This window comes from Diadema setosum, chromosome 8 (genome assembly GCF_964275005.1).
Source record: "Diadema setosum chromosome 8, eeDiaSeto1, whole genome shotgun sequence".
NCBI lineage: Eukaryota > Metazoa > Echinodermata > Echinoidea > Diadematoida > Diadematidae > Diadema > Diadema setosum.
The window spans coordinates 40257482-40284502 of record NC_092692.1 but is presented as its reverse complement, the minus strand read 5'-3'; the positions used below and the strand labels follow the sequence as shown (position 1 = coordinate 40284502).

Sequence of the window (27021 nt, the reverse complement as noted above, 5' to 3'; positions counted from 1 at the left end):
GCTTATGTGGTAGTATAGGCCGGCCCTACATAAAAATCAACACCATGCATATAAATGCATGCATGCTGTGTGTACGTTCGATACACGATACGTAGTGGATGAATGAGATGGGCATCTGTGTTTAGTGCAGCCAAGGAGGTAGTGCAGCTCAGCAGCAGCAGCTAGTCTGGAGCTAGGCCCGCTAGAAATTATCTGGCGTTCCTTGAAATGAGAACTCAGCTAGTCTCGAGCTAGTTGATAAGTGACTCGAGGAAGACAAAAGTAGTCCATGGTCTCGTCTTGGGATAAAACACTACTTGCTTATCAAGTGAAAATCGTCACTTCTTTGCGCATTCATCATCAATCATCATGGATTTTGAACTGGAGGAAGACAAGATGTAAGATTTCCATAATCTTTCTTGTGAGAATGTGCCTTTAATTTAATAGAAGGCCTTAATAGAATGCCTATGTGGCCAGTTAGTATTTCTGTAATTTCTGTAATTTTTCTATTTGTAAAAAGTTTATTTTATTTCTTTTGAGCAGTTAAAATAATGCCTCAACACTTGAGTAACTTTAAACTCATGACATGACTCATGAGTCATCTTCTTTAGACTTTACCTAACAATCGTAACATTTAAGTCAAAGAACCATGCAATCAATGATGGTCTAGATGTGTCAACTTAGAATCTTGTCTAGAAATCCTAGTAAATTTAGTATGAATTAGATTCCACATGATAAATATTCAGAATAATGTAGGGTCTTTACACAAGTGAGGATCAGATGTGTGTGTGTGTGTGTTTGTGTATTGTTCCTATTGCACAGCTGCAACTAGTGCAAGTCTTCACTCCACAGCAGGGGGCACAGTAACTGCGACCAGCATCCCCATACACATAGCGTAATGGGGCTGCGCACTGTAGCATTCAGGATCGTGACAGAGTGGTATCGCGAATAAATATCAACTTAAAATTGAGAAATTTCTTCAATTTGAAGAATTACCAGTAAAGGTGAACTATTAAAAACAGGCTTCGGGCAACTTTTGGTTCTGCCATTAGTCCCTTTCTGTTCGAATTGATGACTTGATGTGACTCGGTCGAGAGGAACCTTGGAGAGCTACAATGAATTGACGGCCAGCCCATGCACACAAATCAAATCCATTGACCGGATAAGATGTCTGTGTGCACATGCGCTGGCCGTCAATTCAGTGTAGCTCTTCCAGGTTCCTCTCGACCGAGTCACATCAAGTCATCAATTCAAACAGAAAGGGACTATTGGCAGAACCAAATGTTGCCCGAAGCCTGTTTTAAATACTTCAAATTCACTAGTAAGTCTTCAAATTGAAGAAATTTTTCAATTTTAAGGTGATATTTTTCCGCAATACTTTGTCATGATCCTGAATGCAACAGTTGCAGTGCGCAGCCCCATTACGCTATGCGTATGGGGCTGCTGATCGCAGTTAGGGGCACAGCAACACCTACTCTGTCCCAATAATTAAAGTCGAATATAGAAAAACTGAGACATCAGGCACTCTGGGAGTACATTGTAGATAGGAGGTTTTATTCGAGACTCTGCACCGAGGTGAGTTGTCGGAGCAAGTACTGATGATGAAATTATAACACACTCTGCATATTCACACAAAGAGCAGTTCCATGTAGAACAGCAGAGAGGTGACTCACCTCTCTCTGGTATCAGGCAGGAAAACAAGGGGGTCAAAGGTTACAAAGCAGTGGTCAGTGTTGACAAGCGATTACCTTGTTTTGAGATTATTTATGGGTGGCCTTATTTATGCATATTACAGCGGCAGCCTAAGAGGACAAGTGGACGTCAGGTGGGAGAGAATTTGTTCCGCTTAGAATACTGGGAATTGAGTCCGTCATAACCTTGCGGACAGACACACTGGTGAGCAGAGGCTCGCAAATAATCATTAGATAGTTTGTAGAAATAACACATGATAGAGAAACTGATCAGTGATTGTTTGAGGAGAGCCAGCGGAGAGGATCAATGACCCACAGAGAGAGGGGGAGAGAGAGTGGGAAAGACGGAGAGATCGGAGCGTAGAGAAAGATTGTGGAGGAGAGAGAAGCAGAGAAAAGTTGAGCTGCTACAGGTCTATATGGTCTGACAATGTAACCGCATCAGCGACTCCAGCACATACATGTACGTGCGACTGGTAACAGCCCGCACCCCGGAGTTAGGACCGATGGACAGTCTGCATGAGTGTACTAGTAGAGCCTACTACTACCAGGGGTTTCTACTAGTGTGTACAGTAGAAGTGCGTTTATCTAAATTGAGTCTGAGAGAGAGAATGACGTTTCAGTTCAAAAGGCGTTTGGAATAGTGTTTGCAAACGCGACCATGGTTTGAAATGCGATTCTTGGTGTGCCACGTTTATCTGTCCATCATACAATCGTGATTTAAGTGTTGTCACTGCGGCAGCTGCTTGGCACTATTCGACCCGGGAAGTGAAAAGGTCAACTGCGTACCACCAAACATGCCTCATCATTCACGTACAAATAGTCCGATAATGGGTAGTCTAGAGAGCACAACCAGAAACAGTTGGGATTTGACTTTGAGATACAAACGGCATTGTGTTTATCTACTCGCAGAAAGGCAATCATGGTCTCAAACGTGTTTTAAAATGCTCTTCAAGTGGTGTTTCAAATTGGTGTTTCTAAACGTGTTTGAAAACATGGTTGTGTTTATCTAACCCCTTAAATTGCCTCACAAGCGTTTAGGATGGTGATTCTGCCTTGGAAAAAAAAAAAATAGATAAACCCAGCCTAGTGCCCTTACGACCAGCTATTTTAGAATGACCACCTCTGCACAATGGCTTCCTCGCATATTATAAACATCAAAAACATGCGTGGGACGGGACACAATTTATTACGCTGGAACTTTCGAACATGAATACATATCAAGAAAAATTAGGGGGATACGGGTAAATAACCTCAGTAAACAGGAAGAAAAAAATGAAGAAAATCCTCATTGATAATACCCGTAATTAATGTCAACACGTATTTGCCCATTCACTGGATTTATGTACTTTTCAATGGGAAAACGGGTGGTCAATTGAATTATGAGCTTGCGCTGGTGTAGAGTAAAAAATGTCTCTTGTGTTTGTCGCCGATAATTCCATGTGTGCAGGACAAGTCAACAATTTGAGCCCGGGATATGAATCTGCCGTATTTTCTGCCTTTTGGGGATGTTAAAATGTCTGAAGGTAAGCAATTTGGAAGGAAATTTGATGTAATGTATGTTAATCATGTTGGAAGTAATATGTAATTCATGTGTGTTTGTGTAGGAGTTCTCATGGAGTTGGGAATCCCCCTTTCCTCCCGTAATTATTAAAACAAAATCACGGCGAGATTGCGTCCGGATAATAGAGAGATCCGGATAAAGGGAGGCCGGATAATAGAGGTTCAACTGTATATCAAAAAGTGGTCGATGAGTAGTAGGTCCAACTACTGTACGAGCTGAAATTTTCGCGTACAGATATTTTCGCGAATTGCTACTAGGAGGACATTTTCACGTGTTGTTAATTTCGCGGTTGCGAGGTCTAACTGTACTTATCCTATTCGCACGTTGTTATTTTCGCGTGTTGTTATTTTCGCGGTTCAAAGGCGATTCGCGAAATTCGCGAAAATAAAACCACCGCGAAAATTTCAGCTCGTACAGTATACAAAGTGTAGAATTCTAACTTTTGACTTTTATTGTCTGAAGCCAAGTGTTTTGGGCGTCGGGCACATGTGTAGTTCATCCATCCATCCATCTCCTTTAGAGAATAGTTTGGACTTGGTAGTGTACTGTGTGTCTTTACACTTAATTGCGAATAGAGTAAAAGCTGTACCATAAACGACGCTAATTTTGGTTGCATCAGTGACCTTTTTTTTTTTACTTAAACTCAATGGTCATCATAACTGCAATCAGCCAAAACACTTTTCGTTTGGGCTTCCACAGGTAATGGAGCCCCTCGGGCCCTAACCCGGGGGCGCTCCTTATACACAGTTATACTTTGGGAGCAGAAAGCAGGGGGAATAATTGCTACCCTTAACATATATGTTAGTATCAAGTTGATGGAATTTGTAATTTTCATGAAAAATGAATTTTGTGGAATTCCCTTTATATTTTCTTTATATTGTTGTCCACAATACATCATAATCTCTAGTAGTCTCCTCATCCAGCGGTTCCAACACCAAAACTTTACAAATTCATAACTTGTGCATCAATTGTCCAGTTTTCCTCAAACTTTCACTTATGTTCTACTAATGTTGCTGCTTTCACTCACTCCACATTTCTCTTTGGGTTTTGGTTTCCTTTAATGGCTACATTGTACTTGAACAATTACAAATTTTGTGTACAGTTGGACCTCAATTATCCAGACATCGATTATCAGATTCTCTGTTACTGTGAAACTGTAATTTTCACAATGATTTGATTTTCGCAAATTTCACAAATTGCAGTTGGATCGCAAAGTTAACAACACAGGAAAATATGTTCATGCACTAGACTAATACCAGGGAGGTGGAAATCCACCTCCCTGCTAATACACAGGTTGATAGTGCATTTATGATAGCATCAGTGTCAGTTCGTGAAAACAAAATCTTGCGAAAATGTTTATGACCTCCTTACAAATTTGTATTCGCGAAAATATCTGTACGTGAAAATAATGTCAGCTTTACAGTACTTATCCAGATGTCTACTGGCTGACATTTCTTTTATATTGTCATGTATTTTCAGTGCCAGCAATATTTAATGACACATTCTACTTACATAATTGTCCTAAAAGAATTTCTAATGAACTTTGTGCAATCTAAAATAGGGTCATATTAAAGGACAAGTTCACCTTCATTAACATAAGGATTGAGAGAATGTAGCAATACTAGTAGAACACATCATTGAAAGTTTGAGGAAAATCGGACAATCCGTTCAAAAGTTATGAATTTTAGAAGTTTTTGTGCAGTCACCGCTGGATGAGAAGACTACTGCAGTGTATGATGTCACATGCGTACAACAATATAAGGAAAATATAAAGAGAATTTCACAAAATTTCATCTTTTGAAAAAAGTACACATTCCCTTGACTCGTTACTAACATAATTAATGTTATGGGTAATATTATTCCCATTGCCTTTAGAAAGAGGCAAGTCAAGTGCTCTTTTATTATGCGAAAATGTGAAAATATGTTGAATTTTCTTTACATTTTCTTTATACTATTGTACTCATATGACATCACGAGCCTTAGTAGTCTCCTCATCCAGCGGCTCCAACACAAAAGTTTTTAACACTCATAACTTTTGCATCGATTGTCCAATTTTCCTCAAACTTTCACCGATGTGTTCTACTAATATTGCTGCATTCTCTCAATCCTTATGTTAAGGAAGGTGAACTTGTCCTTTAATGCAGCAGATGGATGGAAATACATCATCAAATACTTTGTTCATTCTGAATTTTGTTTTGGGAATGAAAACAGCAAAACAAAAGAAGAATGTATGCAGTTTGCATTTAGATTCTACTCAGGTGAACTTAAGCAAGTGGTAAATTGTAATGGAACTATAATTACTACATTTCTGAAAATATACATGTGTACATGGGCCTCCTATGTCATCAGCCTTGTTCAGTGTAATTTATTTTGGGATTTTCAGAATATTGGTTTCTCTGCTCAAGGACCACAATAAATTCCGCAAATTTATCCTTGGACCTGTTAATTTATGTACTACATGATATGAAATTATGAAAATCGTCTCGACTTCTCCTTTAATTTCAAACATGAGCGAACATAACATGAACAGTAGCTTACAAACTTTTAGTATACATGTGCACTGTCTCCACTCATAACAATAGATGCAGTAAATAATACCGGTATTGTACAACAGAGACAACACCCTGCACATAACACACAACTTACCTATGTTATGGCAGGAAAGAAATCACTTCCTTCAGCTTGTTGTTCACTGTACAGTGTATGTGTGTTGTTGTGATCTTTGTGGCATACAAGTGTTTATATACTACATGAGTATGGTGCAATCAGGGTATAGTATGTACAATATATTTTGCAAGTCATTGAACTATTGTACCAATGTGCATTTAAACCAGGGATTCTGAGTGAATTGATGGCAGTCATGACTCAGCAAATTTGAATACTGCTGATTCTGTGATGCTAACAAGTTCATTCTTGCAATCTGTACAGTATGATTTAATAGTGCTGCCTTAATGGTAAGTTACCAGAATTTTCATCATAGTTGTCAGTTTATCTTTCAGTGAGTTCAAAGTCTGAAAACTGGAACGTTTGCTACACGTTGCATTGGTTGTTTGTCCTAGCAGCACCTAGTCTTAGGTTCAAAACTTCAAACACTTCTGTTGGGTTTGTGTGCACACTGAGTAAAGACAGCTGAATAGCAATTTGTGGTTAGTGTGCGTGTTGGTGATGGAATGCTCCAAGTAGTGCAATGTGGAGTGATTTGTATGGGATATACTGCCCTCTAGTGTCTGAATTGCTCTCATCTTATCTGTCTTCCAGTGGACCCCAGTCTGCTAGATAGACTTGATATTGAAGGGGAATGCAGTCTGTATTTGGCCCTTGACATGAATTCACCAAGGGTGGTCAGTCAGGAATACATGTCACATGTCAAAGAATGTCAAAGCAGATGGCTTATCACATGGTTTGACCCGATTAAAATAGTTTGACCTACCCTATGGTATGGATGAATGTATGGTCTAGATGCCATACTTACAGGCAGGTGGGCAGTGTCTCAAATCTTTAGCAAACTTCACCTTACAGTGTACAGACAGATTTTGAGTGACCTTTTGGTGTTGATTGCAATTTTACAATGGCTAAGTATTTTGATATTCCACCTGCCAAGAGCAGTTATACAAGTTTAGAGAAGTACACAGTAATTGTTTCACACAATACAAAGTATTTCACATCTTTTGTATACATGGCAGTCACATGCCTTCTGAAACCAACACCCACTAAGCTCCTTATCCCACATGGTTAAATGACTGATTGTAGTGGCTACTCACTGTATCCTAAGCTGCAGCTCAAATGTGATTACCGTACCGGGTACTGTTAGAATATCCACATTGAATGTTATAATACAACCATTTGATTTTACCATGTAAATCTTCTTTAGAATTAATCAGATTTCTGACAGCAAACTTAGTCCTCAAATAGGTCAGCCTGTTCAGCTTATTTAAAAGAAGGGAAATAAATAACTGTGTTGTGAGGTTTCATTTGCTACTTGCCAAGATCTTTTGATGCCCTTTTTAATTCATTTTTTTTTATATTGACATTTTAATTCATATACTACAGCTACAGTGTATGTCCAAGTTTTCATAGCTTAAAGCACAGTTCATCTGGTATACATGTACATGTAATCTGTGAAAGGGAAAGATAAAAGTATATTTTCCTTTAAAGCTTAAATCACTCATTTCTTTAACAGTGATACAGAAAACAAATGCATGGAATATTACATTGAGTGACTGGGTGTTAAAAAAAAACAAAAAACAAAACTTGGTCTGTCTTGCCTTCATTATTTGTACTTTATTTCAATCTACAGTGTAAGTGCTTCACTAAAATGAGGCAATAACTTAAAAAGATTGAAAAAAAATTGCAAATGATTTACATTCACATTCGATTCTGTTAAAACTTGTAGCTGGATTTATTCCGAAGTTCATGATACTTACTGTAGCCCTCATAGGTACTGTACATTGTATCATCCCTTACAAACACAATGTACAGTTCAACCTCGATTATCCGGCCATGTCGGGACCGGCGCTTATCCGGATAAGCGAATTGGCCGGATATGGGAGACACAATGTTAATGTACATACAGTAGCTGCCGTCCAAGCTTTAGATGCTGTGATATGCAATACATTGCATTTTGAAGTAGGGAACTGTAATATCTACAAAACTGTATATGATGCCAATCTTTCAGGATTTTAACTACCGTACAAGTGTATCTTTTTAATGCTACAGAGTTTCATCATATTTTAGTGTAGATGAGATGATCTACATGTAGTGGAATTCTGCAGTACAATGTATGTGATGTATTAGTATCCTTGCACAGTACTCGTTTGCAGCTCTGTATCTAGATTGTCAACACCTGTTGATATAGGGAGTTCTATACAGCGTACACTTCCCTGTAAATCAATATTTCTTTTCCTCTTACAATGGGATTATCATTAGCATGACAATAGTGTACAATATTCTCCCACCTCTTGCATCAGAAATGAGAACTGGATTTTAGATGGTTTGTTTTCTTGCCGGGGCTTCGACAGTTTGTGCGATGTTGTACAAGTAGGAGGTTATAGGTAAAGTTTGACTTCTTACACTACAGTGTTGACTCATGCGGCAGTGTTCCAGAGGTTGAGCTTTGTTTACTTCAGCTGAATTCTTTTGATATTTTTTTCAGCTTTATCGACCAAGTGGGATTTACAACAAGGTCTCAAACGCTGTTTGACAAAACAGGGCATGCTTCAATAGTCTTCGGCAACATGTATGGGGGCTGAATGAATACCAGCACAATTGCATGATGTATTGGACTTGCTTTGCACGGGACAGGCTTTACACTGGGATAGACTGGCTGGCTGTCTCTCTGCACAGATAGAAGAGAACTTTGTAAAGTGTCACATGAATTCACTAACTGTAGAGTGGGTTGGTTTATTTGTAGCTGTCTTCTCAGCCATGGATTGAAGTGGGCAGAGTATGGTTAGCTGTCGGTCATACAGGAAGAGTATCTGTTAATCTTCACTCAGAAGACACCACTTTGAGATCACAAGAAACTTTGACTCTGAACATTTATACCTATGAGATGTAACATATTTCCTTCTTAGCCATCCAGGAATTGTGTGCACCGTTTGTCCTCGGGCCGAAATGGACCTGTGAATCGCTGTGTAAGCGTGTGTTATGTGTAGCCTGGGATAGATCAGGAACATAGTCCACTTTGCATCCAGGACGTTTGTCCAGTAGAGCCAGACTGAAAGCCATGCCAGTGGAGGTGGTACAGTCAGCTTCAGGATTTGCAGCTTGTGAAGATCGTCTGTAAGTTTGGCTAACTTCTAAAGCTTTATGGAGGCTGGCCTTGATTTGCTGTGCTGGGATTCTATCATGCAGCCACATGTCATAGTGGGTTTACTTTACCATCCTTATCTGTCTCATCACCATACTAACTGACATCAAGTTTGCTCTGAAAAGCTAACTTTAGAGATTCTTTCTAAACCTGATGGCCAGCGAAGGTGTGTGTATGGCAAGTGTGGGTAGTTGTCAGTCCAGCTCAGTTGTATGTATTCTACTTGTGTGTTGCTAGAGTGATGCATTGTGTATGATACATTTCATCTTGGCATCGTTATAGGATGACTGAACAAATACCGTTGGTAACTAATGAGATTTGAGCAAACTGTAAGACAATAAAGTTCAAAGTGTCATAATTATATTCCTGTTCATGCACTACTTCAGACTGTACACCATGTATTATAGTGATTTAATGAAATTTAGAATGTTGCTGGATGTATTGCCACACTACATATGACTCTTGATGGCAAAGTTTAATGAAATCATGTATGTATCAGACATATAGTAAATACAAATGTTTGAAGAATAGTATGATCTCTGATGTCATTCTGTCTGACATTGTTGAGTCAAATATTGCAAAATCTGTAAGGTCTCTTTTCAGTGTAGATTTTTTTTTAAGACCCTTATCCTCTGTAAACAGGGCATATTGACTCTGTTTACAAGTCATTTGCTGAGGCACTGTTGTAATTGTAAAAACTACTTTCAAGAATAGAAATCACCTGTAAAAATTTGATGAACTGTTCATAAGGTGTGTTTTTTTTTTTTTTTTTTCAATGTGCCTACAAATTTGTTCCACCATCAGAACTGACTGAATGCATGAAATGTGAATTCCATACAATGGGCTATAGAAATAATGAGTCTTTTGCTTTGGTCATAAAACACACGTACCTCAAATGTTCTCTAGCTCATCAGAATTGTTCAAAGCAAGGCCACATTTCTAATTGGCACTTAGTTTTGATAAAGCTTCAATAATAAGTTCTAGAAAGTAGATCAAACATATCCAAGTCTGCTTTATTTTTGGGAGTGACATGAAGATCAGTTAGGAGAGGCATTGGGTTTATGTTACAATGTAGCTCTACCCTTTTCATTGTATAGACTGTAAGTGTAAAGCAAGATATTTTTGCAGCATAAAATTTTTGCAGATTGAAGCCAACAGCCTTTCTTGCAGCATCAAATCTTTGCAATTTGCTACTGGTATTCAGTGCATATAGTGTAGACAAGAACTTTCATATATGCATTTTAATTTCATGAAACTTGGTTCTACAGCTCTTCCCTTCTTATTTTCTACCCTGGTTTGTCTTTCCACCTCCCTGGCCAGTGTGTCTGTCTCTTTTCACAACTTCTCTTTTGCACTACTGGTTTCTGTCATTACAATCCTCCCCCCCCCCCCCCCTGCCTTTTTACTGTTTTTTTTTTCTCACTTTTTTGTTTTCATACCATTGTCATCATATGTTCAGTGGGATGAGGGTTTACATGGCAGCCAGCTATACAGTACAGTTTAAATACTCTGCTAATACAGCTGTACTTCTACATCAGTAACTTGCTTTTAAAGGGACTGTACAGTTCTGGTGGAGGTGAAGATTAAGCTTGTTAACGTTTTGTGAGATATTTGGAAACCACTCTATGAAATGTTAAAGAGCATACAATTCTAAAGGGAATCAAAAGTTTAATAGATGAAAATCAGTTTTGAAATGACTGAGTATCTGAAAACAAAGTAAAACAAAGAGATACTTGTAATAACAGCCGTGGCTTGTCAATTTTATTAGGATCACATTTTTGGATTTCTCAGCCATTTCAAGGCCAATTTTCATCAAATAAACGTTGAATCCTTCTTGAAATTACATGCTCTTTCACATTTCATAACAGGTTTCTCATTATCTCATCAAAAAATGTTATAAACCTGAATCCTCACGTCAACCAGTTCTGTACAGTCCCTTTAAAACTACTGCTTATCTATGACACTACTTCTAACACTTTCTTTTTTTTTTTCTTAATTCTACTCCTTTCTCTGTAATTCTATGGAGCAAGGTACATAAGTGTCAACCCTGGTAAGAGATTTCTTGGATGTAGTCCAGAACAGATGTACTTTGGTGACAGCTTATCGTAATGCCATTACCTGGGCTATAGATTGGCAAACAGAGAAGATCACCAAATTCCTTTGTAGAATAGCATTAGCCACTGTGTGACTGATGTTAAATACAACTCAGCCAAGGAATGGATCGATGTGGTTTGGAAATGCTTTGTGAGTTTAGCAGAGCCAGATTTAACGACTTGGCTTTGTCAATACCCAGCATGTTATAAGCTGATACTAGAACACAAGTGTCTAAAAGGCAGAGGTAGGCCTTTACAGTGAGATATATGGGTAGTCAGTCACCATTTGATTCACACTGTTGTATAGTACACAGGTCATTGATCGTGTGATGCTTGGATTTATTCACTTTTCACCAACTTTGAATCAAGTTTGCTGCTATAAAGAGTTGGATCATATAAAATCAACACACCAGTGCACTCTTTCATGGTAAAGTGAGTTTGAACAACTTTACTGAGTTACCGCTTTGCTGGAAGTGAAAATTTGATATTGTCTGCAGACATGCTCAGGTAAACAAGAAAATACAGTATTCCTATCACACCACACAATGCTGTAGAAATATTCCTCACATCTTTTTCTTTCTTTGGAATGGGAATGGAGGGTGGGGAGGGATTTGTGGGATTTCATGTGAAGTCTTTGTTTTATAAATGTCTTCTTTGAATTCTATTACTGTACGAGCTGAAATTTTCGCGGTGGTTTTATTTTCGCGAATTTCGCGAATCACCTTTGAACCGCGAAAATAACAACACGCGAAAATAACAACGCGCAAGTAGCTAAGTTCAGTTAGACCCTCGCAACCGCGAAATTAACAACACGCGAAAATGTCCTCCAAGAAGCAATTCGCGAAAATATCTGCACGCGAAAATTTTAGCTCGTACAGTATATGTAGTGTAGACTGCCAGTCCAAGTACATGTGGGTTTCATTGGCTCTGCTAGAGTGTTTATATTATTTGGAAGTAGAAATCATGGAGTGCTTCTCTGCTATCAAAGGACTATACTGATAGGCTTACTTGTATTCTACTGAATCTTATTGTACAGTCATGGATGTGGCTGGGTGTGTACATGTGTGTGTGTGTGTGTGTGTGCACACATTCATATGCACACACACATTTTTATGTTCCTTAAATTGTACCCACTGCAGGTTTAACTGGATATCCCGGCTTACATATTGTATGGTACTCTCCTTCTGCATTATTCTGCCGAAGTATTGTGAGGGTGTTTTTTTTTTCTTTTTCTTTCTTTGTTTTTTTCTTTCTTGTTGTTAATAGTTTCTTTTGTGTATTTTGTTTAGGGGGAAGGAACGTCCTCCTATTTTAAGGTTTAATTTATCTAACCTTTAGAGTCTGGCTACGCATGAAAAGGAAGAAAAGGTATGTTATTCAGGCTACCTTTGATGTTTGAAGCATTGTTTCCTACCAAGTACAGGTAGGTAGCCAGAAATCTAAATAATCATATTTGCCTAGAAAAGGTCAAGTTTACTGTGGATGATGTCAGCATTTTGATATAAAAGTCAACCAACAAGTCAAACAAGAAACTCTGTGTAATGGTGCCAGATGGTATTTACAATATGGTATACAAGTTGAATTACACTTTGTATTTCACAGTTTTCATATTGACTGTGTATTTCAGATGTATCAGAAAGGCATCATAGTACCAGTAAAATGAATTGAACTTTGCACTTTGTAGAGTGGATATGAGACTGAACAGAGGAATCTGTGCAATAAAGGTTAAGCAAGCATTATACGTCAGTAGTTAAGTTAATATTCATCTCTCTCACTCTTTGTTGAAGAACAGAATTGTTTCGTCTTTTCATTGCGCTTGAATTTACTTTGTAAACCACAATGGCAGACGATGGGTTGTTCGTGTATCCATCCATTTATAAACTACCATTTTTAGATTGTTGTATAATGAGCCCCTTTACCAATTTGTTGTAGAATTGATCAAACTTTAAAATGAACGACAAAATGATGTATAAACATTGGTAGCTGATCTTGGAATTTCTGTTTGTAAATGTATATCACATGCGCCATGATTTAAGTTGTCTTGATTGTGGGGTAATCATGGTGATCTTATCAGATCTTATCAGATCTTGATGAGGTCAGTCGTGGCAATCGTGTTGATCATAGAAAAGTTTGGACAGTTCAAAAATTTTCTACAATCAACATCCTCGATTGCCATGTCAGACCTCAAGATCTAATAAGATCACCACGATTACTCCACAATCAAGACAACAATTTCAATCATGGTGCAAATTGTGATAGATATTTAAACAAAAATTCGACAATCAGCTACATGTACTAATGGCGAATCATGGTGTGCGTGTGGGAATCCAGCAATGGTAACTGTCAATGGGCTATAACCTGTGTGATATATGTTTTATAAACTTTATGAGGGTAAGTGCACAGTAAATGAATAAATCTATACTTCATATGTGTACTTAAAAGGTTAAGGTTTGAAATGATTGATGTCCATTGTCTTCCATCTGGTCTTCAGACTTCATGTAACCAAGGGTTGTTTACCCAGTGGCCTGTCATGAGACACTAGTATTGGAGTTAGAAGCTGTTTTCATCTACTGCAGACAGGGTGCTTCTAATTGCCAGTAGCTCTCTTTAATCCTTACCATGCTTTGCTAATATTTAACATGCACTGGCATACTTCATTTCTTGATCAGCACAAAATGCCCTGCAACTACATGTAAGTCAATAAACAGGGCTAATGTAATCCTAATGCCTGTCATGTCATGCTGATGGGGCTGGAGTGTACCAAGCTTAGTGGTCTAAACTACACTTGTACATCACTGCCACTCAAAGGTGTTTGTAATTCTTGTTTTTGTTTTTTCATTGTTTTGTTTTGTTTTATTTTTGCTTCTTTTTTTTGGGGGGGGGGAATTTACCAACTGCTGATAACATAGTTTTTACTAACTAATGCTGATCACATGGACTCCTTAGGAGTTAAGCAATATATTCAGTCAATATGTGCTTGTTCTGTGTGTTTACAAATGTACATCAGGGTATTTTGCCAAGACGCCAAGTTTAGAAACAAGGTCACATTACGTGTAATTCACTATGTTGCTGTTCAGTTGAAACTGAGAGGTCTTGATTCATTGTGAGATTTGTGTTCAAACTTGTCAGTAACAGTTTGTATGTCTCCCTTTATCTTTCCAACCTGCCACAGGGGAATGGAGGCTATTCCAGGGACAGTCACCCTGAAGAAGGACAGTCAGAACCTAGTGGGCATCAGCATTGGGGGCGGGGCACCCCTCTGTCCCTGTCTCTACATTGTGCAGGTGTTTGATAACACCCCTGCTGCTAAGAGCAAGATGTTAGCGGCTGGGGATGAGATTGTAGGGGTTAACAAGAAGTCTGTGAAAGGAAGGACCAAGGTGGAGGTAGCAAGGATGATCCAGGCACTCAAGGTAAATTTCTCAAAAACACACTTTCCTTTTTTATGCCTCCGCCACGAAGTGGTGCCGGAGGCATTATGTTTTCGGGTTGTCCGTCCGTCCGTCCTTCCGTCCGTCCGTCCGTCCGTCCGTCCTTCCGTCCGTCCGTCCGTCCGTCCTTCCGTCCGTCCGTAATGAATTTTGTGGACAAGGTAACTATCGAAACCTGTTGAGGTATCCTAATGAAACTTGGCATGTATGTGTATTAGGGGGTGAAGTTGTGCCTATCAACTTTTGGGTGCACATGCTCAAGGTCAAAGGTCAAAAGGTCAAGGTCAAATATATAAAATTTCACTATTTCCACCATATCTAGTGAATGCCTGAAGATATTTTCTTGAAACGTAGTGTATACATGTATTACCCAATTAAGATTCTCTGGTGAAAGTTTGGGTCATGAGGTCAAAGGTCAAAGGTCAAAAGGTCAGGGTCAAATACATAAAATTTCACTGTTTCCACCATATCTATTGAATGCCTGAAGAGATTTTCTTGAAACTTAGTGTATACATGTATTACCCAATTAAGATTCTCTGGTGAAAGCTTGAGTCATGAGGTCAAAGGTCAAAAGGTAAAGTAAAAATATTAAAACTTCTTTTTTTTTCTCCGTACCTTGGAAAATTGTTCAAGGTATCTTCATGGAACATAGTATATACATGTACTGACTGGAAGTGATTATCTAGAGAATGTAGGGTTCATGGGGTCAAAGGTCAGGGGTCAAAGGTCAAGTGCAACACTTCAAAATTTTACTATTACCCTCATATTTATGCAATGCCAGCAGGGTTATTTTTTTACACTCGGTATATGCGTGTGTAACCTAATAGAAATTCTCTGGAAAGTTTTTGTTTTTTCTCTTTTTGCCTCAAAGGTCAAAAGGTCAAAGATCAAGTGAAAGTGCTGCACTAACTTTTTCCTCCATATCTCGGAAGTGCCTCAAGTTACCTTGAAACTTAGTACATATTATGCATGTTCTACCTGAAAGTAATTATCTTATGAATTTTAGGGTCAAGGGCCAGATGAAAATGGTAACAATTACTATTCAATTCAGAAATTGCACTTTTTCTCCACACCTGTACCTTGAAAATTACTCAGTGCCTAAATGTATGAATGGGTCAAAGTCAAGTTAAAGTCCTTAAATCCCTAGATACATGCTCTCCTATTCATCCAATTAAACCTACGTCAAGGAAGGTGAACATTCAACACATTTGTGACAAACTTGTCATTCCAATATTTTACCAATTTTTGTGAAAATGTAATCACACAGTGTCCACATGTACTATCTAGACCTATTGGGAAAATCATGCATTATGGCGGAGGCATACCAGTCGCCAAAGCGACATTTCTAGTTTTCAATCTACATTGTATTTCCTCCTTTTACCATGTTTGTATGAAAATAGACATTAAACTTTGTTGATATACTGAAGTTACTCAAATATTTCCCAGAGTTTTAACCTATTCTGGTCAGGATAAATCATGTTTGTTGATATTTTTCTAAATGATTTTTAATGTTGACAACCAGAACATTGAATCTTTGTCTTTTTATTCCCTGGTATGCCATCAATCTCTCATCTATTTCTACATACTGTGATTTTGTGCCGTGAAAGATACTGTATATGATGTGTTAAGAGCTATATAGTGCAGTTACACTAAATTCATTTTGTCAGTGGAAATAGTCATTTGCATGCCTGAATTTTAAGAATGCCAAGATCTCTGTATACATACATAGTGTACAGTGTACAGAGCCTAACTTCAGATGGGGTCATACATAAACTTATAATTTCTGTGATTCATGCAATTTTTGCCATTGTGATCACATCACATCAACCAATTTCAGTGACTGACAGTTACTAGTATCCACATACAAAAAAACTTTTTTGGTGCTCAGTAATCATCTGCATAGACTTCTTGATTAAAGCAAGGGTGTTGACCTTTGTGGTTGTTACCTCACAGGGAGAGGTCATCCTTAGCTACAACAACCTACGGGCAGACACCAAGGAGGGCAAGTCACTGGACATTGTCCTCAAGAAGGTCAAGCATCGTATGGTGGAGAACATGAGTTCATCTACGGCCGATGCCCTGGGACTGAGTAGGGCCATCTTGTGTAATGGTGAGCTCCTAGTTGCTACGTAGCTAGTGTGTGTTGAGAGAGAGAGACCAAGGCAAGTGCAGTTGTGTGTATCTGTCTGTCTGTTTGTCTGTCTTTCTGTCTGTCTGTCTGTCTGTATCTGTGTCTCTGTGTAAGTTTGTGTGTGTGTCATCAACAATCATCATCCATACTTACGTTAACTTAGCAAGTAATGCTCTTGCCAAACTGTATATGCCATATATTTTGCAAGGTTTTTATTTTTGTGAATATTGCAAGCCGGGTGTTACAAATTTAAAAACATGTAAAATTATCAATTCTGACCTTTTCATGAATGAAACCTGCATGTGTGCAGGTAGGTCTCCATCCATTTACTGTTCTCCACAATTGCAAATTTAACCACTCATGAAATTGTCGAGAAGTCCAATTTGTGAAAAATTAGACTTGCTAAATGTATTAAGTATACAGTAAAATGTAATGAGATTCTAACCATGTTTACATACAGATAGCAATAACAGTGGCTGGAAATACTGTCAAAGATTTACAGAAGACATCCTGTTGAAAAATGTAGTAGCAAGTCATTATGCAATACTCAGCAAAATTAAATTTAAAATCTAATTTTGACCCAATGTGCTCTTACACACACTTTCACTTTGATTTGGTAGTTTTAGACATAAGACACTGCTTCTAAAATATCCATAAATTGTTTATCAATCAGGATGTGGATGTCGCTTGTGAACTTGTTGTTTTGTTTGACGTACAATGTACGTAGCTACTGCACTTGTTCTTTTGTCTGATGTAGCTACTGAACTTGTTGTTGTTTTGTTTTGATAGATGTCTTGATTAAGAGACTGGATGACCTGAACAAGACAGCCAGATTATACCGAGGTCTGATGGACCATACCAAGAAACTCCTCAAGGTTTTCTATGAAATGTGTGTCACTCATCGATGTAAGTAACATGGAATATATTGATAACATTCTCCAATGGCACATTTCAATCTTGAGGACTTATGATATCAACAGCAGTCAGAGAAAGCAACATAAAGCTTAATACACTGTTCATTTTGTGAGAAATTGTGAAAAAAGTATCAATTCAATAGAACCTTGGTTATCCGTATTACTCCAAAGACGTTGGTGAAGGTCAAGCTAAATGCAGACACTATACAAAACTCTCCTACTCTTGTAATGTAACCAAAGTTGTTTTGAAATATAGTATACTATCTACAATTTATGTTTGTTTATTAACAAGAGATAAGTCCTGTAGTAATGCATACTATACCTTATAGGATTTCTGTTACCACAATAGATGCCCCCACAAAGCTGGCTCAAAATGTTTTTTGGGTTTTTTTTTTTGTTTGTTTGTTTGTTTTTTGTTGGACATCTATTGACCCAGAAATTACTAATAATAGTATACTGGTTGACAAGAGTCAGATACAGGAATATCTGTAGAAGCATGCGCTTCATTTCAATGCCAACTGAGCAAAGACAGCCGTACGTTTCTCTTTACTAAGAGTATCGTCTACATGAGTGCATCAGAACATCAGCATGATATGTTTCATCGTAATTACCACATAATTGTCATGACCTTAATGTTGCATCTCCCTGTAGCCTTTGGAGATATATTCTGTGTGATCGGTGCACGAGAGACACAACCCAAAGCGAGTGAGGCTTTCACAAAGTTTGGAGACGCTCATCGTAACATGGAGAAGTTTGGCATCAGACTCCTGAGGACTGTCAAGCCAGTGAGTAAACGTTTGGCCTACTTAATGAAAATTGTCACTCCTAGTTAAAAGGTCTCCAGTTATCACCATTAGTGTCCACAGCCATGAGCATTATTTATTTCCCAGTCACAAGAAGCTACATAAAGCTAAAGTAATGATTCATCAAGTGACTGAGAGACAAAGAATGTTCGCATGCATTTTAATTTTGCAAATTTCGTGACAGCAAAGATTCATGAAATTTAAAAGCACACAAAAGTTCCTGTCTACACTTATGCATTGAATGCCAGTTGCAATTTGCAAAAAAAAAAAAAAAAAAGCCTCGAATTTATCTTGCTTTTAATACAGTAACCAATGTGACTAACCCTCTGTATACTACACCTCTACAATAATCAAGAATGCCTTAGCAGTGCACTATGGATTACAATGATTTGTATTGAGGTCATCATGAAATGAAGACTCCCTGACTGAGTGGACATAGATTGCAACATGAGATATGGCATGAAGATAGATATTTACAACCAGTTGTAGATATAGAAACCATGAGGTAGAAAGTTAGGCAGATAAATATTGATAGAAAGATATAAGGATAGAAGATAAAGCTGGTGATATATGTAGAGAAAGCTGTATTAATGCATGCATAGACAGATAGAACGATAGGTAGAACGATAGATAGATAGATAGATAGAAAGAAAGAAAGAGTTGGTTGAGAAGCGTTGATGCCATATTATACATCGGGAACACTAATATGCTTGATGAGATCCTTTGATGAAAATGTTGAGTTTTCTTGTCTGTGTGATTCACCATGTTTGGTGTTCTTTCTCTCTAGATGCTGGCAGACCTGGGTACTTTCCTCACCAAGGCCATCCCAGACACCAAACTAACAATCAAGAAGTATGCAGATACCAAGTTTGAATACCTGGTAAGAAGAGTGTGACACTGGTTAGCTAGTAGTTATCTATTCAGTGATTAACAGTCAGAACAGAAAACATGAAAGGGATGGTATAGTTTTGCCTGAGATGGGGGAATTCAGATTTGAAATTTTGTTAGATAATTAGAAAACACATATGACATATTGAAGAGCATACACTTCTTAGAGGAATTCAAATTTTATTTAATAAAAATTGTTTTTGAAATGGCTTAGATATCCAAAACCAAGTAAAACAAAGTGGTTCTTATAAAACGAGGGTCCCACCTTTTATTAGGAACTCTGTTCTTGGATATCTTAGCCATTTCAAAACCAATTTTCACCAAATAAACTTTGAATTCCTGTTGTTTGTAAGCTCTTTCATATTTCATAAGAGGTTTCTAATTATCTTACACACACACAAAATGGAAACCTTAAGCCCCCATCTCAACCAAAACTATATCATCCCTTTAACCCTATTTTAACTGGGCTATTTGAGACCAAGTTTTTACTGGGGGGGGGGGGGGGTCAATTTGACCCCCCTTCAGATCTCAGCCGCCGAAAGCGCGATCGCCGCGAAATTTTGCCTAAAGATAGAGCTGGATATCAACTACAAGATTACGCGGTCATATAATAGAAAAATATTGCCTTTCTATTTTTAATAAATTAATTATGCAAATTTATGCATGAAATCATATTTTCACCTATAACGCCATTAAAAAGACTGAAGGATTGCTACATTTTTGTGTCAGAATTCCTCAAGACACATCAAACAATTTTCATATTAAAAATTAGCACAATCAAAATCAATTTCTTTTGTTTTTTATTGTTTTGTTAATTTCTTATGTATTTTATTGTTTTTTCGACCTTTTGTTTTCTATTGTTTTTTTGCCAAAATTTGTTGCAGGCACTTTTTCAGGCTTATCTACACTAGAATTGATTAATTTCAATGGTTAAAAGTTGAAATAATCTAATTTATATCAATTTAACCAAAAAACGCAATTTGCATTGGATTTGCACACGATATCATGAATTTGAGCTGTTTTGGGGTTGACATGCATATGCAAAACATTACGTCACTTCAGAAGGGTGTACCCGGACGTCGCAAATTTGGTCTCAAAATATGCGGGAGACTTCAGTGAAAAAAGTCATGAAACGACGCGGCAAAATCTTTGCGCGTTGCGGAATCGTGGCGCGAAACGTCGAGGGGGGGTCAATTTGACCCCCCCCCAGCTGAAATAGGGTTAAGAAGATCCCTTATCATAAGTACTCAACATGTAAACACGCTACAGGTCAGTGCCATATTATCGTGAACTGCATTTCAGGGCAAAGACAATGTTACGTTCTATAATATAAGTCAACCTGTGATTATGGTTGACCTAATTTTCCTGTTCCATGCAATGTTCTATAAGTAAGTACTAATACTGTTTTATGGTGCTGCTGCAGCTTTGCTGTATGAACAACATAAGATATTATAGTAATTAAAGTAGTACCCAAATATTTAATTAATTAAAACATATTCTTAAATTACAGGGCATTCATAGAAATTACAAATGTTGGAGAGGAAAGCAAACTGTGAAGCCAGTGAAAAAGATCTATTTAATAGAATTCCTGTTGCCAGAGAAATGCAAAATCGGGAATAGTTTAAAGAAATTGAACTTGGTACTCTGCAGCCAAAGTTTCATAGGACTGAGATGGATATAGTGGGGCAGATTTTTGTCTGTATATATACAAACATCAGCTCATATCTTAAGAGTTCAAACAAAATGGGTTTGTTTCATTTCCATCAGAGAAGATGGCTGGATATCCCATATTCAGATATGTTAAGCTGATCTTCCATGGGGTCCAGTTGGATGTGAGGTATCACCACTTCATCGGGTTAAACAATCTGCTCTTTGCCATGAATAAATGAAACAGGATTTTTACATGCATGAGTTGTGACTCTCTCACACACGGGACCTCCATTTTATGTCCTATCTGTGGAACAGAGTGTCTTGCCTCTTACTAGAGGGGACGGTATGATTACATACAACATTGTTCAGGTGGACCCAAGAATCTAACCAGGGTTCTTTGGATCGTGAGGCAGACATGCTACCGACTGAGCTAACTCACTGCCCTTAAATGAGTTTGAAATGTAATGAACTGGGTGGATAAATGTGTAACCGTGTTTGTTAGGATATCTGCTGATGTTTTTGTAGTGATTCATGGACAATTATTCACTTACTGTGTTTAGTATTTTGTCAGACTGCTGAGTGTCTACTCTAAATGTCCACTCTTTGTCCAGTCCTACTGTCTGAAGGTCAAGGAGATGGACGATGAAGAGTATGCCTACGCCACTCTGGGAGAACCTCTCTACCGGGTGGAGACAGGGAACTATGAGTACAGGTGAGTTCCTCTGTCTTGGGTGTGGTCTTGTCATGTTTAGCTCTATGGTGTGATAGAACCTGGAGAATAGACTCAGTTGAATTCATTTATACCTCCTCCACCAGTCATGGCTGAATATCAATTGACAATGACCAATAATCAAGGGAATGAGTAAACAAGTATTTTATGTCTAAATCCTGTTTGTATGTTGAAAAAAAAAAGGATAACGAAATAATATGATTATGAGATATGTGAAAATTCACATCCTACTTCCAGTTCATGTCAAATAGTCCAAATACATGTATGGAAAGCTGCCAAACAGCAACATAGTATGTTCTAGAGCCTGTACTGTAACACAGTTGTAGATGATATCAAGATGATTGCAAGTTGGATTCACTGACCAGTAGCTTATTAGACAGACTTTTAATCAATTTCAGCTCTGCATAATGCAGGGCACTAACATTGATTCCAGATCATCACAGTGTGCTCCCAGCATTCAAGAAAATTTTTATAATTCATACTTTTTCAGTACAACTGTGCAGGCATGATATTCTATAGAAATCTGATTTCAGAATTTTTTTTTCTCAAGTCTGCACACATTTTGCTATTTTCATGAGTCAAAATCACCTGAAAATTTTGATTTCCAATTTAAAAAAAAAAACCCTCAAATATCATCCCTGCTGTGAAACATTGCATAATATGAAAACCAGTAGCCTCCTGGCCCTAGTAGAGGTTAAGAGCTTCTCCAAAGTTATAGTGGATGATGCTTCACAGTTATCCTCTCACTCCAAGAAAAGCATTCTGGCTCTTTTACTCACCTGTATTAAACACCTTTCATGTGACCATAATATGTTTTGCTTCAGGTTGATTCTCAGATGTAGACAGGAGGCAAGGGCAAGGTTTGCCAAGCTGAGGTCAGATGTCATGGTGAAACTAGAACTCCTGGACCAGAAACATGGTAAGAAATAGCATCTCCTTGTCTTACTTGTGAAGAGAAGAAAGATTGGAAGGTGGAGAGAAATCATTGTTAAGTGTAAAAGGAAAAAGTTCCCACGGTTGCTGTTAGAGCGAAGTAAATCCAGCCAACACTATTATTTGGGACAAACCTGTATCAAAACTGGATGATAATGATGATGATAAACAGGAGACAAAAGAAACTTCACACCTTTCTTCTCTCGAATTTCCCAGGAAACATCCAACAAAGCCCACTTTAGCACCATGCGGGAGTTTTGCTGTAATACCCTAACAAATTTCATGCTAACTTCTTTAAAAAAAAAAAAAAAAAGGTTAGAGTTGGGTTAGGGATAGGATTAGGAATATGGTTAGGGGAAGGGGAAGGGTCTGGGGTAATTGCCCAGGGGGTAATTGCCTTAGACCTGACGAATACAGTGTTAAATAGTGCAGCAGTAACCCAATGCCTCTTCAAGACCTGCACCGAAAGTGATAGTTTTTTAAGTAGCCTAAGTGCTGTAGGAAAAGAAATTCACACTTGTTAACTACCTCTCCTTTCTTTTTCTTTTTTTATTTCAGTGCAAGACATTGTGTTCCAGCTTCACCGCCTGGTGTCTGCCATGACCCAGTACCTCCAAGACTGTCATCAACAGATGAAGAACACAGACCTCTTTCCCATCGAGGTCGACCTCCTCCGAACCACCATCAACTACGACCGTTCAGATCAGTTCAATGATGGCTACGATGATGAGGAGGAGGAGGAGGAGGAAGAGGAGGGTGAATCCAGTGGAGGAGGGGTGGAAGGCACATTGATTGACACCTCGTAAGACAGAGGATGATGGAAACACAAGAGTTGATATAGACCAGGTATCGCATTGTGGAATTATGAGAAATTAGGTTTTTCTGTTCTCTATGACCAACGTGGATTACATAGGACAGCCAAGCTGGAATTCTTACCTTTGTTCATATTTTCTAGTTTTTCTAGTTTGCTCTGTCAAGATGTACAGTATTATATCATGAATCTGAGTCAGAAGTATGTGTGAGAGGCAAGTGATATAAAATTGCTGGAGAAAGTCTAAAAGAAAAGAATATCTCATGTTATAGTCTATTGCCATGACAACCAAAAAAAAAAAAAAATCCCGGAAAAGTCCATGGCAGTGTTTAACTATGACAAACCAGTATTACAATGACCATTTTCAATATAGAGCATGTAAAGTATCTCAAATCCACACTTGCATATATCAAAAGCAATGCTCTTAGAATGACACATTCAGGCTGCTGTATGTTACATCAAAATCCACAAGTTTAGTTCATCAAGTGTCTCTTTGCCAAGATGAAGCATTCGTAGTACACAGAGATTTGTCAGAGCAAGCCTTTTTCTTTGAAAAAGATTCAAGACTTATGTAATTCATGTACTTATCTAAGTTAGTATTAAAAGTGTGCAATATTTTGACTCTTCATCAGTGTTGTCAATGCCATGTTTGGCAATGGAGCACTTGTGATATTTTTCAGAAATGTGAATTATGATCTTACAGGTAATTTTAACACAATTAGTTTCAATTGGTGCATGCTCAGTCAGTGTGTAGCGCAGTTGTGTTCCTGTTTATATAGCTGTTTCATTTTCTCAAAATATACAAGGCATATACTTTGAGTTTAGTACGTGATAATGAATTTGATGGGTAGATAGTGTAAGCTTTCCTGTTACCTATTCTGTTCATAATTGTTAACTTGCCCAGACAGAGTACTATTAGATTTCAGTGTTAATTACCTTGTATGTTACACAGAGTCTCTCACTTTAATGTGTTCGCACATCATTCATGTATCATTGTTACAAAGCATAGAAGTCTTTGGCTCAGGTTAAGATTGATTTATCTTCTTGTGTGAAAATATCAAATAACACCACAGTTCTAGTGACAGTTCAGTACATTGCATTATGTCACACTTGTCATGGGAGACTGGAGTTATGAAAATCTCTTTGACAACCTGCTTTACCTCTTCTGTAATACCCTGAGAAGACAAACCATTCTTTTCAAATTGTAAGTCTGGTGTGTGAAGCAGCTGACACACCTTTCACATTTCCAGTTGAAGTTGTTGAAAATCAAAGTAATGGTCAGTCAGAAGCACAAATTCCACTGTTTGTGACCACATGAGACTGTCACCTACAAAATGTGACTGACAGACCACAAGGTTTTCTCATGAATTATATAAAGTAGGTGATATTTTTTTGGGAAGTGGAGGGTACACTAAAATAGAGTATGGACAGGTTTAGTGCCATTGTACTATAGAGCTGTCGGAGCAGCAGAACTAAATACCATTGAGTCTGGGAAGTATAGATAATATTGTGTCAGATCAAATTCAGCATTCCATTGTATATTATAACATAATTATCTTTTATTAGTTTTCTGGAGGACGGTGTATATCAACAGTATTTATATTATTTCTAGTCAAACTAGTCTAAAGTACTATCTGTTTGCATTTTTTTTTTTTTTTTTTAGAAAGGATGTGGGAAGATATGTTCATTGTTGTAATGTGTTTAGAAAAAATGCTTTGCTTTGAATTCAAAGAAACATTGATATCTTTTCAACATCACTTGTCACTGTTTATGGTTTTTCTTTAACAGACAAGCATATGTTTATCAAACTTTGTTGTTAAGACTTTGCCAACAGGTAGAAGCTGGTTTTAACATTGATGAGACCAGCTGAATAGTACAAATTTAGTGTCAAATGTTCTCTGGAAATTATGTTAAAATTGTTCAATTGGATATATTTCATTTTTAGTTACTTTTGCTGCTGAACTATTCTAAGCTTTATGTTGTTGTTTTTGTGAGATATATACCTAGGACTGACCACCTCATCAATAAGCAGCTGTCTTGACACCTGTAGACACCCTTCTAGGTCTCTCTACAGGATCCCTGGCTTCTTCTTGATACCATGAGTTGAGACAAGAAGACATTACTGTCACTATGCATGGAGAAAAAGCAGTACTAGGTGGCAGGAGTGAGCACCCTTCTGGTAGTCAAGGGACAGTACTTTAGCTGTAAAGCTGATAAAATGAACATGATGATGGTGGTTGGTTTATTATTTGATAGTATGGATATCAGTCTTCTTGGTTAATACACATAGGCAGTGTGGCTGTAGGTACATATACCTATCTTTGTGAACATGTTCTCCATGGTTGCATTCCTTGTTTTATTTTTCATCTTTAGATGGTATCTAACTGGTTTATCTAAGAGGGCACTTCTGCACCCGTTGACAATGAAGAAACATTTTTCCCTAAGACTTATTCAAAAATGATGAATGACAGTAAGTCAAACTGTACATGCATGTTAGATCTGTCTAGCAGGTAGTTTTCTTCATTCATTCAGCTTCAGTGTTTTACATTATGATAGTGGTGCTAGGCTACAGTACAGGCTCACATATCTCGCTTTCTTCTACTGGAAGTTTAAACTTGATGTACTTTTCACTCTTTCAGTAAGGTTTAAATTGGTGATTATTTTCCAGGAGAGTAAATGTTGCACCTGACTTTAAGTGATTTACTTTGTATGGGGCAGGATGTGATGCTGTAAATATTGATCACTACTGAAATTTGCTTCTGAGGTAAATTTTAACACTACTCAGTGACAAACATATTCTGTCCTGCATATTTGGACTACAATGGACTCCTGTTGTATCGAAGGCCTTGGGACTGGTAGTTTTCCTTTGTCATATCGAAATTTCGTTATAACCAAACAAATAAACAATAAAAATACACAGAGTGGGTAATGTTGCAGCCCTAATTTTTACGTCGTTTTAACAGGAATTTTGTTATAACTGTGTTCGTTGTAACGGGAGTGCACTGTACTTTCTTCCTCACAGATGGAATGATGATCTTATACACAGTATAACATTAAATACTTGGCAAGAAGCATGCCAATAATTTCCATGTTACATGTACAAGCTTCCTCATTTCATAAGGTTAGTGTTCAGCTTTACAAAGGGCATGACAGAATTTCAATTACTCATTTATTTCTGTCTAGACTGCGAAAGTCGTTGCTCACATCACTATTAAGAGTGTGATTGAAATTGTGATGTTTTCATGTCAACAGAGGTATGTATTTTTGTCCTTTGAACATTATTGAAATACGTGTACAACACATCTTTGATTTCAGCAATATTTTGAAGGCAAAATGACTGCAAAGTAATTGAAATTTTTCAAATGGTAGCATGGATAAACCATCCACAGAATGCTATAATTGCCATGTTGGTCAAAAAGACCTTATTCCAAAGTAACAACTTATTAACTGGTTTATTTGTTTGTTTTTGTTTTGTTCTGTTTTTGATGTAGCAGTCCTCATTTCTTGACCTTGTGACCTTTAGATTTGTCAATGGACTGAATGTACAGACTTAGTACAATTTATTGGAAATAAAATAATTTATTACAGGTGAAA

General features: G+C 37.7%; 1 protein-coding gene across 1 annotated transcript; it reads left to right on the top strand.

Moving 5' to 3' along the window:
- Nucleotides 1–142: 142 nt before the first annotated feature.
- Nucleotides 143–27021, top strand: LOC140231573 (PRKCA-binding protein-like). Its single transcript, XM_072311713.1, has 9 exons — nucleotides 143–377; nucleotides 14309–14549; nucleotides 16521–16677; nucleotides 17488–17604; nucleotides 18264–18397; nucleotides 19203–19295; nucleotides 21565–21665; nucleotides 22508–22602; nucleotides 23175–27021. Exons 1-9 carry the CDS (start codon nucleotides 349–351, stop codon nucleotides 23420–23422), a joined length of 1215 nt encoding a protein of 404 aa, XP_072167814.1. The 5' UTR covers nucleotides 143–348; the 3' UTR covers nucleotides 23423–27021.

Coding starts and splice junctions, on each gene's coding strand:
- LOC140231573 (XM_072311713.1), top strand. CDS start 349: ATGGATTTTGAACTGGAGGAAGACAAGAT. Junction 19,296..21,564: donor ATACCAAGTTTGAATACCTG/GTAAGAAGAGTG, acceptor CTCTTTGTCCAG/TCCTACTGTCTGAAGGTCAA. Junction 21,666..22,507: donor ACAGGGAACTATGAGTACAG/GTGAGTTCCTCT, acceptor GTTTTGCTTCAG/GTTGATTCTCAGATGTAGAC.